Source organism: Trichomonas vaginalis, chromosome I, assembly GCF_026262505.1.
Source record: "Trichomonas vaginalis G3 chromosome I, whole genome shotgun sequence".
NCBI lineage: Eukaryota > Parabasalia > Trichomonadida > Trichomonadidae > Trichomonas > Trichomonas vaginalis.
Genome location: NC_067203.1, coordinates 3,888,130 through 3,902,957, shown reverse-complemented (window position 1 = coordinate 3,902,957; position 14,828 = coordinate 3,888,130). Strand labels below are relative to the sequence as shown.

General features: G+C 36.8%; 5 protein-coding genes and 2 pseudogenes across 7 annotated transcripts, besides 1 other annotated feature; 6 read left to right on the top strand and 1 right to left on the bottom strand.

Moving 5' to 3' along the window:
• Window positions 1-96: 96 nt before the first annotated feature.
• On the top strand, window positions 97-2,574 carry TVAGG3_0925200 (armadillo (ARM) repeat-containing protein family; the record flags this gene model as incomplete). Its single annotated transcript, XM_001327105.1, has 1 exon — window positions 97-2,574. The coding sequence occupies one exon, from the start codon at window positions 97-99 to the stop codon at window positions 2,572-2,574; it is 2,478 nt and encodes an 825-aa protein (XP_001327140.1).
• A 1,182-nt stretch (window positions 2,575-3,756) lies between these two features.
• Window positions 3,757-5,250, top strand: TVAGG3_0925190 (uncharacterized protein; the record flags this gene model as incomplete). Its single annotated transcript, XM_001327106.1, has 1 exon — window positions 4,127-4,411. One exon carries the CDS (start codon window positions 4,127-4,129, stop codon window positions 4,409-4,411), a length of 285 nt encoding a protein of 94 aa, XP_001327141.1.
• Window positions 5,251-5,706: 456 nt separating this feature from the next.
• Window positions 5,707-6,356: a mobile genetic element.
• A 21-nt stretch (window positions 6,357-6,377) lies between these two features.
• TVAGG3_0925170 lies at window positions 6,378-8,050 on the top strand (annotated as a pseudogene). Its single transcript has one exon. A coding segment is annotated over exon 1 (1,673 nt).
• Window positions 8,051-8,136: 86 nt separating this feature from the next.
• On the top strand, window positions 8,137-8,961 carry TVAGG3_0925160 (negative regulation of protein localization to nucleolus; the record flags this gene model as incomplete). Its single annotated transcript, XM_001295663.2, has 1 exon — window positions 8,137-8,961. One exon carries the CDS (start codon window positions 8,137-8,139, stop codon window positions 8,959-8,961), a length of 825 nt encoding a protein of 274 aa, XP_001295664.2.
• Window positions 8,962-8,996: 35 nt separating this feature from the next.
• TVAGG3_0925150 lies at window positions 8,997-10,774 on the top strand (annotated as a pseudogene). The gene has a single exon. A coding segment is annotated over exon 1 (1,778 nt).
• A 582-nt stretch (window positions 10,775-11,356) lies between these two features.
• On the top strand, window positions 11,357-12,667 carry TVAGG3_0925140 (smooth muscle cell migration; the record flags this gene model as incomplete). The annotated part of the gene is made up of 1 exon (XM_001327110.2): window positions 11,378-12,598. One exon carries the CDS (start codon window positions 11,378-11,380, stop codon window positions 12,596-12,598), a length of 1,221 nt encoding a protein of 406 aa, XP_001327145.1.
• A 580-nt stretch (window positions 12,668-13,247) lies between these two features.
• Window positions 13,248-14,706, bottom strand: TVAGG3_0925130 (uncharacterized protein; the record flags this gene model as incomplete). Its single annotated transcript, XM_001327111.1, has 1 exon — window positions 13,291-14,706. One exon carries the CDS (start codon window positions 14,704-14,706, stop codon window positions 13,291-13,293), a length of 1,416 nt encoding a protein of 471 aa, XP_001327146.1.
• Window positions 14,707-14,828: the final 122 nt, after the last annotated feature.

Genomic DNA, 14,828 nt, shown 5'->3' with positions numbered 1-14,828 from the left:
TCTCTAGTCTGAAAACAGCTTAATTCTTAAATCAAATCATACTTGGCTCAAATGGGATTCCTTGGATTTTAAAAAGTGACAAGGACTAAAATCTTCATGACGCAATTGCTTTTAGAGGCAATTTGGTCATTGACAGACAAAGATCGTGTCGAGGAGGCCGACAAATACATAAAAGAGCTCATTGATACTGATAAAATTGGCTATATTGCAAACCTTGTTGAGATTTTAAATTCAGATGATCAAAATGCTTCAGTCAAACGAAATACATTACTTTTATTATACAAAATGTATCCAGAAGATATTGCCCAGCAAAATGGGGAATTTGATGAATCAGATATGATTCCACAAGAAATTACATCGAAAATTATTGAAATAACATTTGCATTACTTGGAAATCCAGATGAAAGCTTAAGAAACAATGCAATTCATCTCTATGCTCGCGCTGTTTCATACTATATTAATTTACACGACATTGAACCATTTCATGCATTAATACAAACACTAATGGAACTTCCAGATGCTAATTTAGCGACAACATATACATCTGCTCTTTGTGAAATTTTAATTTCATATTATCCCGAAGAAGCAGAGACTCATCATCTCTTTAGACTTGTTTTCGTCATGTTCAACACACAAGATATACAAATGCACTTCAATGCGATCAAAATTGTGAATTCCATGGTCGAGAATATTTCAGATTTCTTTGAACCCGCCGATGAAGATGCCGCAGAAGAGAACCAACAGATAGTCATAGGCATAGCATCCGCGTTACTTCAATACAGCCAACCAGGCGACCTACAATGTGAAGCCTTCAAGTGTTGGGACAAAATTGGAAAACAAGCTCCAATAATTTTGGCCGAAAACGAACCAATTCTCATCGAACACGCGTTGGGAGCAATGGAGAACAGTGAAGATAGAAACCTTCTCTTTGCTGCATGTGCGTTAATCAAGAGAATTGCTAAGATAGAGATAGAAGATGAGACAGAACAATTAAACGGAATTGAACAAAATATACAAAATGTTTTGACAATGTTAATGGATGTTTGCAGCAGTGTTGACGATCCATCTTGCGAAACAAATGAAACATGGGAACCGTACATTGCTGCATACGAAGCTATGAAGACTGTTTGCAAGTTAACAGCTGATACAATCGCTGAAGGAATGTCAGAAAATTTCTCTGAAATTTTGAATTCAAATTCAATCACTTTTTCAGAGCGCGATTGCTGGTTGAGATTACTTGAATGTGTCATTGTTAACACTACAAACAAAGAGTATGTCAAGCAGTATTTCCAGCCACTTATCAGTTTGGCAAGTGATGAAAGCCCATGCATAAGATTTAGAGCATTAAAATGCATCAGAAAAGGTTTGGAGTTTATCTCAGAAATCAACAGAAACGATGAATATCTAATAGAGCTTTCCAAAGAAGTAGAGAACCTCGCAAACATACTTGACGATGATGGCCATATCGCTTCAGAAGTTTGTTTCATTTTGTCATTATTTACAAAAGTGACAAATTATGAAAGAACATCAGATATTCTTCAGTTGTTAACAGAGAAAGCTGTTTCCGTACACCAGCATTTCGCCAAAGAACCGTTTGATGCAATAGAAAGAATCGTGACTGAAGCTGATGAAGCGCAAGTTTTGAATTTCTTCCCAAATATTTGTGGTTACTTAGAAAGCGCTTTGAATCAAGAAAATTTCGGATGGTTAGTTCATGATTTAGGAGAATTGGTACAGGCATACGCATTCAGATTCAAAGAACAGATCAGTCCTGTTGTTGATCATCTTTGTAATTTGTTTTTGCAAGTTTGTAACTCTAATTCTGAATATTTACCTGAAGTTTTGTTGCCTTTCACAAGTTTATGTGCTGCAAATCATGAAATATTCGGAAAATATCTTCCAAACGCTTTGGAAATATTCGAGAATATTGTTAAGGAAAGTTCATTCTATCAAGCACAATCGAGTGAACACTCTGCTTTCTATTGTGTTGTAACAGGTTTCTCTATCATTTTGTTGGAGAATTATCCAATAGAAAACATCCAAAATTGGCTTGAGATATTGGCAACATCTTTATCTGTTGAAAACAATTTAGTTGAGAATATGTGTGCTGCTGTATTATGCATTGATTCCATTGCAATCAAATACAGTGAAATGTACTCTAATTTCGCTAAAACTGTTTTGGGATACATCAGAACTTATTGCCAAGAATTAAGCCTCAAATATGGAAGTGATGGAAATGACAGTGAAGGACAGAATTTGGCTAAATGTATTTCACAGATTTTGTTGACAACTTATAAGATAATTGGACCAGAAAACATCGACCAAGAGAACTTGGAAATGACTGGTGAATTGTTCTTGTACTTTTGCGAACAAGAATCAATTACTAGTGATTTCATGTACAATGTTCTCTCTTTGATGGAGTTTATCGGACAGAATTTCCATGATTTCATGGCTGAATTGATTAGTAATAACCCTGATTTGCAGGTGAAACTTGAAAACGCAAAAGAATATTATGATAACTGCGAAAAGTTAGTGGCAAGTATTTCTACAATGTTTGCTGATTTATTTGAATAAAATAGAGTTTTATTATATTATTATACAAAATAAGTAAAGATCAAATTTTCCTACAAGCGCTAATTGATGCATTTTTAAATTAATCCATATAAAATCACTAAATTTGATTATGTGAATGTCTTGATTAGACATTATAAGTCACAATTTTGCAATTTACAATATAAAATATGGCTTTATAGTTAATTCGGAGAAAATATGCATAATAAAAACAAGACTGATCTTAATCTAGAAATTTTTCCAGGAAATTTGACCCGTCCTGGCGGTTTTTAATTCAATTTTTGAAGAGTGTGTTTGATTTTGATTATAAATTTTGTAGACTTTTCAAAATTCCCCAAAAATTCATCATTTGCAATATTTCAAATATAAGTGTTTCTATGGACAACTATTTTAAATAATACCCAGGACCCTCAAGAAAATGTGAAACCCAAAAAAATGTGCAACGTTATTAAGGGTGCACCCGTATGTACGTTTATTTGAGAGGAGGAGGATTACCCTCTCAATTTTGAGGGATTCGTTAGTTTATTTTCTCGATGAATATGCAACAAAATTTGATTTTTACCTTATCAATATACTTCATATAATATACACATGTTCATGTAAAAACTTTTTTCCAAAATCCTCATGAATTAAGGGATTTTTGAATTTTAAGAATTTTTTTCGAATTTTTTCGAAAAAAAAAATATTTTCAGTAGGGATGCGTTAAACACGCCATTTGACCGGGCGTACATTTTTTTTGTTCGCCCAAAAATTTCGCCATTTGAGAAATTCAAAAATTAAAAATAAAATTTTAATCTTGATTTTTTTATTTTCGTGATTTTTTTGAAACTTACATAAGCGATGAAATACTTTTTTTAGTAATCGTTTATTATATATAAATATATCTTAATAAATTTAATTCCTTAAGGTAGAGTGTGTTCAAATTTAAAATCTCATACAATATTTTCTTAATGGCGTATTTTTCTGAGGTCGCCCAAATAAAGGCGAATTCAAAATTGAGAACTCCAAGGCGTATGGCGAGTATTCAAAAAGTACGCCACTTACAAAATATTGAATGTGGATTATCAATTTTTTGGCGTGTTCAATTTCAAATTTTGATATTTATGTTTATTTTATTCAGTATAATGCTAAGAATTAAAATATAAAATTCATAGAATTTTTTCTTTGAAAATATTTTACATTTTTATTAGACCACTCCTAGACTAGTCATCAGGTTATCCTCAGATCATCCTCAGACTACTCCTTATCAGATTACTCATCATCCTCAGACTACTCCTTAGACCCCTCCTCATCAGACTACTCCTCAGATCTTCCTCATAAGACTCCTCCTCAGATCTTCCTCCTGAGACTACTCTTCAGACTACTCCTTAGAGTCCTCCTCATCAGACTAGTCCTGAGACTAGTCCTCAGACTACTCCTGAGACTAGTCCTCAGACTACTCCTGAAACTACTCCTCAGATTATCCTCAAACTACTCCTCAGTCTAATCCTCAGACTCCTCCTCAGATTATCCTCAAACTACTCCTCGGTCTAATCCTCAGACTCCTCCTCAGATTATGCTCAGATTATCCTCAAACTCCTCAGATTATCCTCAGACTACTCCTCAAACTACTCCTCGGTCTAATCCTCAGACTCCTCCTCAGATTATCCTCAAACTCCTCAGACTACTCCTCGGTCTAATCCTCAGACTCCTCCTCAGATTATCCTCAAACTCCTCCTCAGATTATCCTCAAACTCCTCCTCAGATTATCCTCAGACTACTCCTTATCAGATTACTCATCATCCTCAGACTACTCCTTAGACCCCTCCTCATCAGACTACTCCTCAGATCTTCCTCATAAGACTCCTCCTCAGATCTTCCTCCTGAGACTACTCTTCAGACTACTCCTTAGAGTCCTCCTCATCAGACTAGTCCTGAGACTAGTCCTCAGACTACTCCTGAGACTAGTCCTCAGACTACTCCTGAAACTACTCCTCAGATTATCCTCAAACTACTCCTCAGTCTAATCCTCAGACTCCTCCTCAGATTATCCTCAAACTACTCCTCGGTCTAATCCTCAGACTCCTCCTCAGATTATGCTCAGATTATCCTCAAACTCCTCAGATTATCCTCAGACTACTCCTCAAACTACTCCTCGGTCTAATCCTCAGACTCCTCCTCAGATTATCCTCAAACTCCTCAAACTACTCCTCGGTCTAATCCTCAGACTCCTCCTCAGATTATCCTCAAACTCCTCCTCAGATTATCCTCAGACTACTCCTCAAACTCATCAGATTATCCTCAAACTCCTCAGACTACTCCTCAAACTCCTCAGACTACTCTTCAAACTCCTCAGATTATCCTCAAACTCCTCAGACTACTCCTCAAACTCCTCAAATTATCCTCAGACAACTCCTGAAACTACTCCTCAGACAACTCCTCAGATTATCCTCAAACTCCTCAGACTACTCCTCAAACTCCTCAGATTATCCTCAAACTCCTCAGACTACTCCTCAAACTCCTCAAATTATCCTCAGACAACTCCTGAAACTACTCCTCAGACAACTCCTCAGATTATCCTCAAACTCCTCAGACTACTCCTCAAACTCCTCAGATTATCATCAAACTCCTCAAACTACTCCTCGGTCTAATCCTCAGACTCCTCCTCAGATTATCCTCAGATTATCACTTTACATATATATATCGATAACTAAATAATTACTTATTATACTTTCTTTATTTTTTTTAATTTTAAAATAATATTAATATATCTTTCTACGTTTAATGATGAAAAGAGAAAGAGGAGTAAAAAGAGGAAAGAGAAAAGAAAGAGAGAGAAAAAAAAAGAGAAAGAAAGAAAGAAAAAAAAAGGACGGCGATAATTTTGTATTGTTTTGTTATTCGGCCGAATGGCGGGTACTTCGTACCCGCCATTCGGCCCCAAAAATGGCGTATTATTCTATTTTTAAACGGTCATGGCGTAAAACCGTCGCATCCCTAATTTTCAGAACAGCCTTAACGGCTAAGATTTAGGAACAATGTTAAGTATCAAAAAGAAAGGAGGTCTGATATAGACAACATATATCGTTGAAGGTTGAAAAAATCTCTAATATTTGAGCCCAAAATTTCAAATTTTAATTTTTTGAAAAAAGAGGCCACCCGTATGTACGTTTATTTGAGAGGAGGATTATATTTTTGAAAGGGTGAAACATTATGAATATGTTAATTATATAATAATATGTATTATTATAAAAAAGAAAAAATAAAGCACGTTAAAATTTTTCTTTCTTGATTTTTTACAAAATCTACTTAGAATTATGCAAAATATGACTAAATAATTATAAATTTCAAGTTAAATTTTAATTTTGATAAATAATTTAAATTTCAAAATATCAAGTTCAGTTCGACTATGTATGTAGTAATTCCTCAATAAAGTGCCAAACCCTATTAAAATATATGAACATTTTCAACATTTTAATGTTTTTATTTAAAAATTTGTTGGAATATGAGCTTCAAACAATTATTATGTAAATAAAAATAATTAAATATATGTATTTATTCGTATTACAACCGTAGTAAGTCGATTCTTCCTTTCTTCTACTGAGGTTTGAATTTGATTTCGAATTGTAAAGAGATTCAAAGGGAAAATACTAGCGGATAAAAACTACCTCCATGAAAGGGTCATAATGGAGTCAAGTTGTATTTTTTGATATTTTTTTGGTTTTCGAGCCTAAATAGGTAGCCAAGATAATGCCTAAAAATAAGGTTCTAAATTCTGAAGTTTACATGACCCTCTCGTGTGCACCCTTAAATTTTTATAAAACCCGATGGATCCAACTGTTCGCCAGCCGATCACATCCATCGAGTTCCTTCCTTATTCGAAGGAAGAAATAGAGAATTTCAGTGTTATGCCAGTTACAGCCACTGGTGTTTTTGATAGACAAGGAAAGCCAATCGCAGAAGGCGTTTACGATACTCATCTTGGTCCTACAGAACATGACCAGACATGCCCAATCTGTGGCCAGCATGCATGGAACTGTCCAGGACATTTTGGTAACATCAAATTAGCAATGCCTGTTTACCATCCACTTTACGTGAAGCAACTTGGTCGTTTCATGGGTGGTTTCTGCACAGAATGCAACTGTCTTAGAATTCCGAAAGAAATTATGTTAAATGTTGTAAATGCTTTACAATTGATCGAGCGTGGCCAATTGGTCTCAATGGACGAAGTATTTGCCACTTCTGACGAGCCATCATCAGTCACAGAGCAACGCCAGAAAGAAATTAATGAACTTATTGAAAAACTCCCAATTATCGAGCCAAACACATACACAGTCCAAACACGCGAGAAAATCATCAAGGAGTTCCTTACACGCGCATCTGGTTACCGCATGAAGTGCGCTAACTGCATGCATGATAACAGGAAGATCAAATTTGATAATTTCCACTTCGAATTTGTTGTTGTCTCTAGCGACAAGACACAAGAACCTAAGTATGTCCAATTGGCGAGATTCGTGACAAGTTAAACCAGTTTTACAAGGGAAATAAGTTATTCTTCAATACTTTCTTCAACCAGACAGGACCAGACTTTTCTTCATTGACACTGTCTGCGTTACACCACCAAAATTCCGTCCGATGTCCGTTCTTGGCGATAAAATCAACGCACATCCAACTTCTTCGGATATGTCGAAGTTATCAAGACAAACATCAATCTCCTTAAGTACTTGAGAAGCCAGATCCAGATCAGATCCGTGCCGAGCACAACAAGCTTCAAACAAACGTTTCTACACTTATCGATTCTACATTAAACAAATCGAGCAAGAAAGTACCAAACGGCATCCGCCAAGTCCTTGAAAAGAAGGAAGGTGTCTTCAGAAAGAACTTAATGGGCAAGAGAGTCAACTTTTCCGCCAGATCCGTCATTGCACCAGATCCATACGTCGCAACCGATGAAGTCGGTGTTCCAGAGGTCTTTGCCAAGACACTTTCATATCCAGAACGCGTCAGAGATTACAACAAGGAAAGATTATCCAAAGCCATCTTAAATGGAGCTGACAACTACCCAGGCGCCAACCTTATCATCGATCCCTACGGCCAGACATTCCAATTAAAGGGAATGAAAGAGTCTCTGAGACAATCCTACGCATCCAAGATCTTTGCCGAATCAGATGGCGACTTTCCATGGACAGTTGGTCGCCATGCCATCAACGGTGATTATGTCCTCATCAACAGACAGCCAACTCTCCATAGAGTTTCCATTTTGGCGATGCGAGTCAAAGTACTTCCTAAACAGAGAACAATTAGAATGCATTATTCCAATTGTGCGTCATTCAACGCAGACTTCGATGGCGATGAAATCAACCTCCACTTACCACAGAACGAATTGGCGAGAGCTGAAGCGAATATCCTCAGTCTTTCTTCACGCCATTACATCACTCCAACAGCAGGAAATCCAATCGTGGCCTCATTCAAGACCATGTTGACGCTGGTGCACTTTTGACAATGAAAAACAATTTCTTGACAAAGACACAATATCAAGAATTGGTTTTCACAGCGTTTGGCGGTGAGATCAACCACAAACTCGAAATGCTTCCACCAGCAATCATCAAGCCAACACAACTGTGGACAGGAAAACAGGTTATTTCAACAATCATCATCAATTTGACGAAAAATTTGTCAGACCAAATGATGGATTTGACATCGAACTCCAAGATTTCGTCAATTCTCTGCTACGGATGCAAAGAAGAGACAACAGTCAGATTCGTTGATGGACATCTCTGCACAGGTATCATCGACAAAGCACAATTTGGTGCTTCCAAGTTCGGTATGGTTCATACAATTTATGAATTATACGGTTCTGACATGGCCTCACGATTTTTGACGATGTTGACGAGGTTATTCACATATTTCATGCAATGCCATGGTTTCTCGTGTGGTATTGCAGATATGATTGTCAACCACAAGGGAGAAGGAATGAGAGAAAAGATGAAAGAAGAAACAGATAAAGTTGCGATCAAAACAGCGAATGATTTCGTTGAAGAATTCGGAACAAAAGAGACACAATACATGAATTTGAAGGATAGATTATGGGATTTGATCAAAGACAAAGACATGAAGGAAAGATATGACCACATGATCATGGGCAATCTTAATAAAGCTGCTTCAGACACTTTGAACGCAATTTTCCCTGCAAACATCACTAAACCTTTCCCTCAAAATCATTTGACAATGATGACATCGTCAGGTGCAAAAGGATCCGTTGTCAATGCCACACAGATCTCTTGTTTGCTAGGCCAGCAATCCCTTGAAGGTAAAAGAGTTCCGTTAATGAGATCAGGAAAGGCTTTACCTTCTTTCGAATTCATGGATATGTCCCTCAATCTGGCGGTTTTGTCAGTTCCAGGTTCTTGACAGGATTGACACCTGAAGAGTACTATTTCCACGCTATGGGTGGAAGAGAAGGACTCACGGATACAGCTGTCAAAACAGCCAATACAGGATATCTCCAGAGATGCATCATCAAGAACATCGAAGGTTTGAGAGCTTCTTACGACGGAACAGTCAGAGACGCTGATGATACGATTGTTCAGTTCCTTTACGGAGAAGATGGCATTGATCCAATGCAGAACAAGTACATCACGAAGTTCGATTTCATGCTGAAGAACATCGATTCTTACTCACAGAAATTGAACATCGAAAAAGTCGGAGAAAAAGCAAATTGTGACTTGGCACAAAAAGTCATCGATGGAGAGAAAGTCAACGAGAATTCATTAGTTCAAGCAACATATCATCCTCATAGATATGTTGGCTCCATTTCACAGTCATTTGAAAACGCTTTGAACAAGTATTGCGATGATTTAAAGAAGAAAGGAACAGACGAGGACACAATCAAGAACCTCAGAGCTGTTGCAGTCTTCAATTACTTCTCATCACAGATACAACCAGGAGAAGTTGTCGGTGTCATCGCTGCAGAAGCAATCGGAGAACCAGCCACACAAATGACATTGAACACATTCCACCTCGCTGGTTACGGTGGAACAAACGTTACATTAGGTATCCCTCGTCTTCGCGAAATCCTCATTGTCGCGACAAGAACACCAGCAACTCCTATGATGTTCCTTTCTCTGTCTATGGATGATGAGAAGAAATGCCAGGAATTCTTGACAGAGTTCAAGAGAATTCCTCTCAAAGACGTCGTAGAACAATTCACTGTCAGAGAGTCAATGAACGCGATCAGCGAAGTAAGGCTCGAAAGGAAGATTGAAGTTACAATCAAATTGATTCCAGACAACTTCCCACAAGGAAAGAACTTCAACTTCGCGATCGATTCGATCAGATCTCACTTCGCAACACAGATCAAGAAGAAGTTAAACTCAATCTTGAGACAAAAAGGCGACCACATCAGAGAAATCGCATCAGATGAAACAGCAACAGCAGAACAAGTCAGAGATATGACAAAAGAAGAAGAAATGGGCGCAGACAGATCTAAAGTCCTTTCAAGAAGAAACGAACAGAACTCATACGAAAAGGACGATGTACAAGAGGAAGAGAAAGAAGACAAAGAAGAAAACAAAGAAGAAAAAGAAGAGAAAGAAGACAAAAATGAAAAAATTGAGTCATCTTTCAACAGAAAACATCAGAATTACATGTTTCTTTCACTATCAAGGATGTATCAATCAAGATCTTGTTCGAATCAATTGTTCAACAAGTACTCTCCGAAGTATACGTCCACGAAATGCCTGGTGTTAAAAGAGCAACATTTTCTGATGTTAAAAGTGACAGTGGTCGACCAATTATTGTCACTGAAGGTGCAAACTACGGCGAAATCTCTAAGCGCCTTGAGATCGACATGAACAAGTTCTACACGAACGACATCGCCATCATTCTCAAGCACTACGGCATTGAAGCCGCGAGAATGGCAATCATCAAGGAAGTTAACTCTGTCTTCAAGAACTACATGATCGATGTTGACATGAGGCACCTTTCTCTCATCGCTGATTTCGTTACAAACACTGGAGATTGGTTGGGCATGTCTAGACACACAATGAAGAAGTGCGCTTCTCCTCTCCAACAGATGTCTTTCGAGACAACAACTGCTTTCTTGACACAGTGCACAATGCACGGCGGAAAGGATATGATGGAGTCCCCATCCGCCTCTCTCACCGCTGGCAACGTAATTAAGATGGGCAGCGGACTTTGTGAAATCCTCGTTCCATTTGAATAATAGATATTAACTATAAAGATTTTTTTTATTAATTTAACATTTTTTTAGAATTTCGATGGATAGTCTCAAGTGTGTGAGATATTATTGATATAAGTGTTTGCATATAAATAGTACATTGATTTATCATATTATTTGATTGAAGCCTCTTATAATCACTAAATATAGAATGATTCTAATAATAAAAAGATGGCTTTAGAAGCACGTATTCATTATAGTTTACTTCCCATAACTGATATAAACTCGTATTCCTTCGTAAAGTTTCTTGTTCAACTTTTTGAAAGATGTTCACTCATTGTTGAGGCAAGAGTACCATTAGGAGACTTTACGTAGGAAGATGAGTTTAAATTATAATATTCAATTGATGAAATTAAGTAAATCACAGTAAGAATAAATAATCTCTAGAGAGGCAATACATTTTTCATATATTTAACGGTTTATATCATGCTTTTAATTTCAAGATTTTGATTTTTATGTTTTTTGTTCCAAAACATTGGGAATACAATTAAGACAGTTGAAGGAAGTTATGAGTATTGAAAATCAAAAAGAAAGACACAACTAAAATTTTAGATCCGAACAGAGTATCTCAATTCTCAAAATCAGGGCATGACTGATAAACAACAGGAACAAGCACCAATAAATCCAGAGGAAGAAGAGAATTTCGAAGCTGAGGAGGAGAATGGTCCAGAAATTGTGATTCAACAAGGTGAAGACGGTGAAGAAGAAGATATGTTTGGCGAGGAAGAAGATATCAATGTCGAAGATCAGTCAGTCAAGTCCTATTTCGAACACAAAGATCCTGTCTACTGCACTGCTTTTGCACAAAAGAAATTATCAAATGGTTGCATCGCTTTTGCTTCAGGCGGCGGAGATGACACAGCAGTTTTATACCACATCAAAGTTACACCGGAAGGCATACAAGATGCTGCTAAATTCGTTCTTAAAGGACACGTTGATAGCGTTTCTTGCCTTTCTTTCTCAGCCGATGGTTCAATTCTTGCCACGGCTGATGTCAGCGGTCTGGTTAAGACATGGGATACATTGACAGGAAAGCTTCTCGCTGACTGCATTGGCCCAACAAAGGAAATTCGCTGGTTGAACTTCCATCCATCACTTCCAGCTTGTTTGGCAGGTGACGAAGATGGTATGGCATGGTTCTGGAACGCTAAGACAGGAAAATGCGCTAAAGTTTACGTCGGCCATTCAGATGTCAACTCCTGTGGTTCATTCCGTGCAGATGGCTCTGAAATATGGACTGCCAGTTACGATGGATCACTCCGCGTTTGGTCTCCACGTACAGGACAGACTACAGCCAAACTTGAAGGAATTCAGTTCCACCAAGACCAAATTACAACAGGACAGTCATCTCCAACAGGTATTCTCGTTGCTACAGGTGACGCAAGCGGAGTTGTTTACGTTTCTCGTTTTGATGATGTTAAAATTTTAGGAAAAATCGATACAGGCGCAAATGAAATCTTAGGAATTAGATTCTCACCAGATTGCGCATGGATTGCCATCGCTTCATTCGGCGGAAACCTCATTATTTGCGATTCAAACGAATTCAAGATTCGTCACGTTTTAGAACACCCAGATTGTGTCATCTGTTTAAGATGGCACCCAACAAAACCATACGTAATTACAGGCTGCGGCGACGGATCAGTCAGAGTTTGGGATATCAGAAATGCATCACTTATCAGAGAATTTACAGGCAACAAACGTGATGTACATGCTCTTGATGTCCACCTTGTTGATCCTGCTAAGTCAGACCTTCTTATCCTTACATCTTCTGAGGATAAGTCTGTTCGTTTGTTTTCATTTGTTGAATAAGAAGAATATATAGAATTTATATGATAATAAATTTATTTCTTTTAAAGTAAATGTATCTTTTCACCAAAATTTTGAAAAATCTTTTTTTCTTCTTAATTAATCAAAGATTTTTATGCAATTTATTGAGTTTTAGTAACATCCATCCTTGATTAATCGTATAGTTGAAATGAACAGTTTCTTAATAAGTATCATATGATTAATCGTATAGCTTTTAATGAAGTTAGTATCTACAAATATTAAATTATGTAAACCTCAATGGCTCAAATGTTGATTGAGATTGGAACCAAAAGAAATCAAGGTTTTCTCAATTTTATAAAATGTTTTTGTTAGATATACTCAGGTATTTTCATGTTAGTCGAAAAAGCAGCATATGAGTATATCTAGATTGTTTCTGATTTATCTCTTTTTCGAAATAGAGTTGATCCACATTACTAGTATGAAACAACGGTATTCTCTGGACTCTAGAATCTTAATGTTGCAAAAAAACTCAATTATTAGATGTTCAACTCAATATATCTTGCATTAAAGTTATTTTTTCAGAAATATGAGGATAATAACATTTTGCAATGAGAGAATCTTTTAAAAATTAAAACATTATATTACAGTTTAAAATATGAACAAATTTAAAATTCGAATAGAATTATATAAAATACAAAAAAAAAGAAAATATTTCATGGTAAACAAAATATAACTTAAAGAGGTGTTTTGTTACCTGTCTTGATCCTGACAATCTTTGGCTGAGCCTTCTTAGTTGTTGTTGTCTGTTTAATTGGCTCATATTTGGAGAATGACCAGTTTTCTGATTTAATGTAATCATCAGCATCATCAAATGGCGCTGAGAAAGCAAAGTAAGCAGCAGCTGGTGTAAGAATTGGTCTTTTTTCTTTGAATGAAGATTTTGGAGCAGAATCCAATTTGCTTGTCATTTCTTTGATTTCTGCAATCATTGCTGTAAGTTTTGGTGCTTCAAATCTATCATCCTTAGGAGTAACTTCAATCTTTTCTGAATTACCTAATAATTGTTTAAGAACTGATCGAACTGTTGTTGCGCATTCATTCAAGAAGGTCAAGAAAGCTTCCTGGTCTTGGGACATCTTAAATTCGGGCTTTGGCGGCATGTTTCTTTTGGCTTCTTCGATTGCTTCGATTCTTTGCTGTTCCATCTTTCTTTCTTGTTCACGTCTGAGCTTTTCTTGAGCTTCTGCTTTTTCTTTCTCTTCAAATTCCTTCTTAATGGCTTTCAATTTGGCAATAACGTTTAATTGTTTTTCTTCTTGATCGCGAAGCCTATCTGTCTTCTTCTGTAATCTTGATATTTCCTGTTGCATTGACATATTATCTTCCTCAATTGTTTCATTGACTTCTGCCAAATGTTGAGATGATTCAAGTTGTTGAGTAAGGTTTTGAACCTGCTGCTCAGATTGTGTAAGGAATGTAGTTGACTGTGGACTAATGTCATCAGATCTAAGTCTTAAGGATTCTGCTCTAGCTTTTCTAATTGCTTCGGCTAGATCAACGCGGTGCTTTTCAATCTTAACTTGAGAAACACGTCTGTAATATGCTACGTTTTCGCTGCAATTAACACGATTCTGGTGGATTTTTGACTTAAGTTCTGAAAGATGTGTCTTGAAGGAGTCAGCTTGGCGTTGCCACTCGGCGTAATGAACTAGCTGTTCATCGACTTCACGAGTTTCTTTCAAAATAACCTCTTTCTTTGCATTGAATTCGTTTGTTAATTCAGTTGTGGTTTTTTCGTGCTCTTTTTTGGCATTTTCGATTGATTGTTCAACGCTCTTGATTTCAGATTTTATATTTTTGAGGTTTCGCTTAAGTTCTATGATTGAATTGAGAATTAAACTGTTTGTTGTACGGTTTGAGTTCGCAGCTTCTTTAATCTCATTTTCAATTCTCTGTATTGTAGCTTTTTCTATATTTTGAACATTAATAAAATCCTGATTTAACGAAATATCATTTCTTAATTCGGTTAAAACGCGCGGACGATCCTTTTTAACATCTTTAGAGCTTTCCGCTTTCTCTCTTGCAGCATCTTGCTTTAGCTCGCCCTTTGTCATCTCACTAGGCTTGAGTTTCGCGGGCTGCCTACTCATATAACGTGTTTTTTTGTTTTTTTCAATTTTTTTTTTTGATTATCCAGTCATCCATCTATGGGTTTTATACGATCTAGGTGAAGACATTGCCGATCGAAGGTCCGCAGTGTCTGAACCCTCCC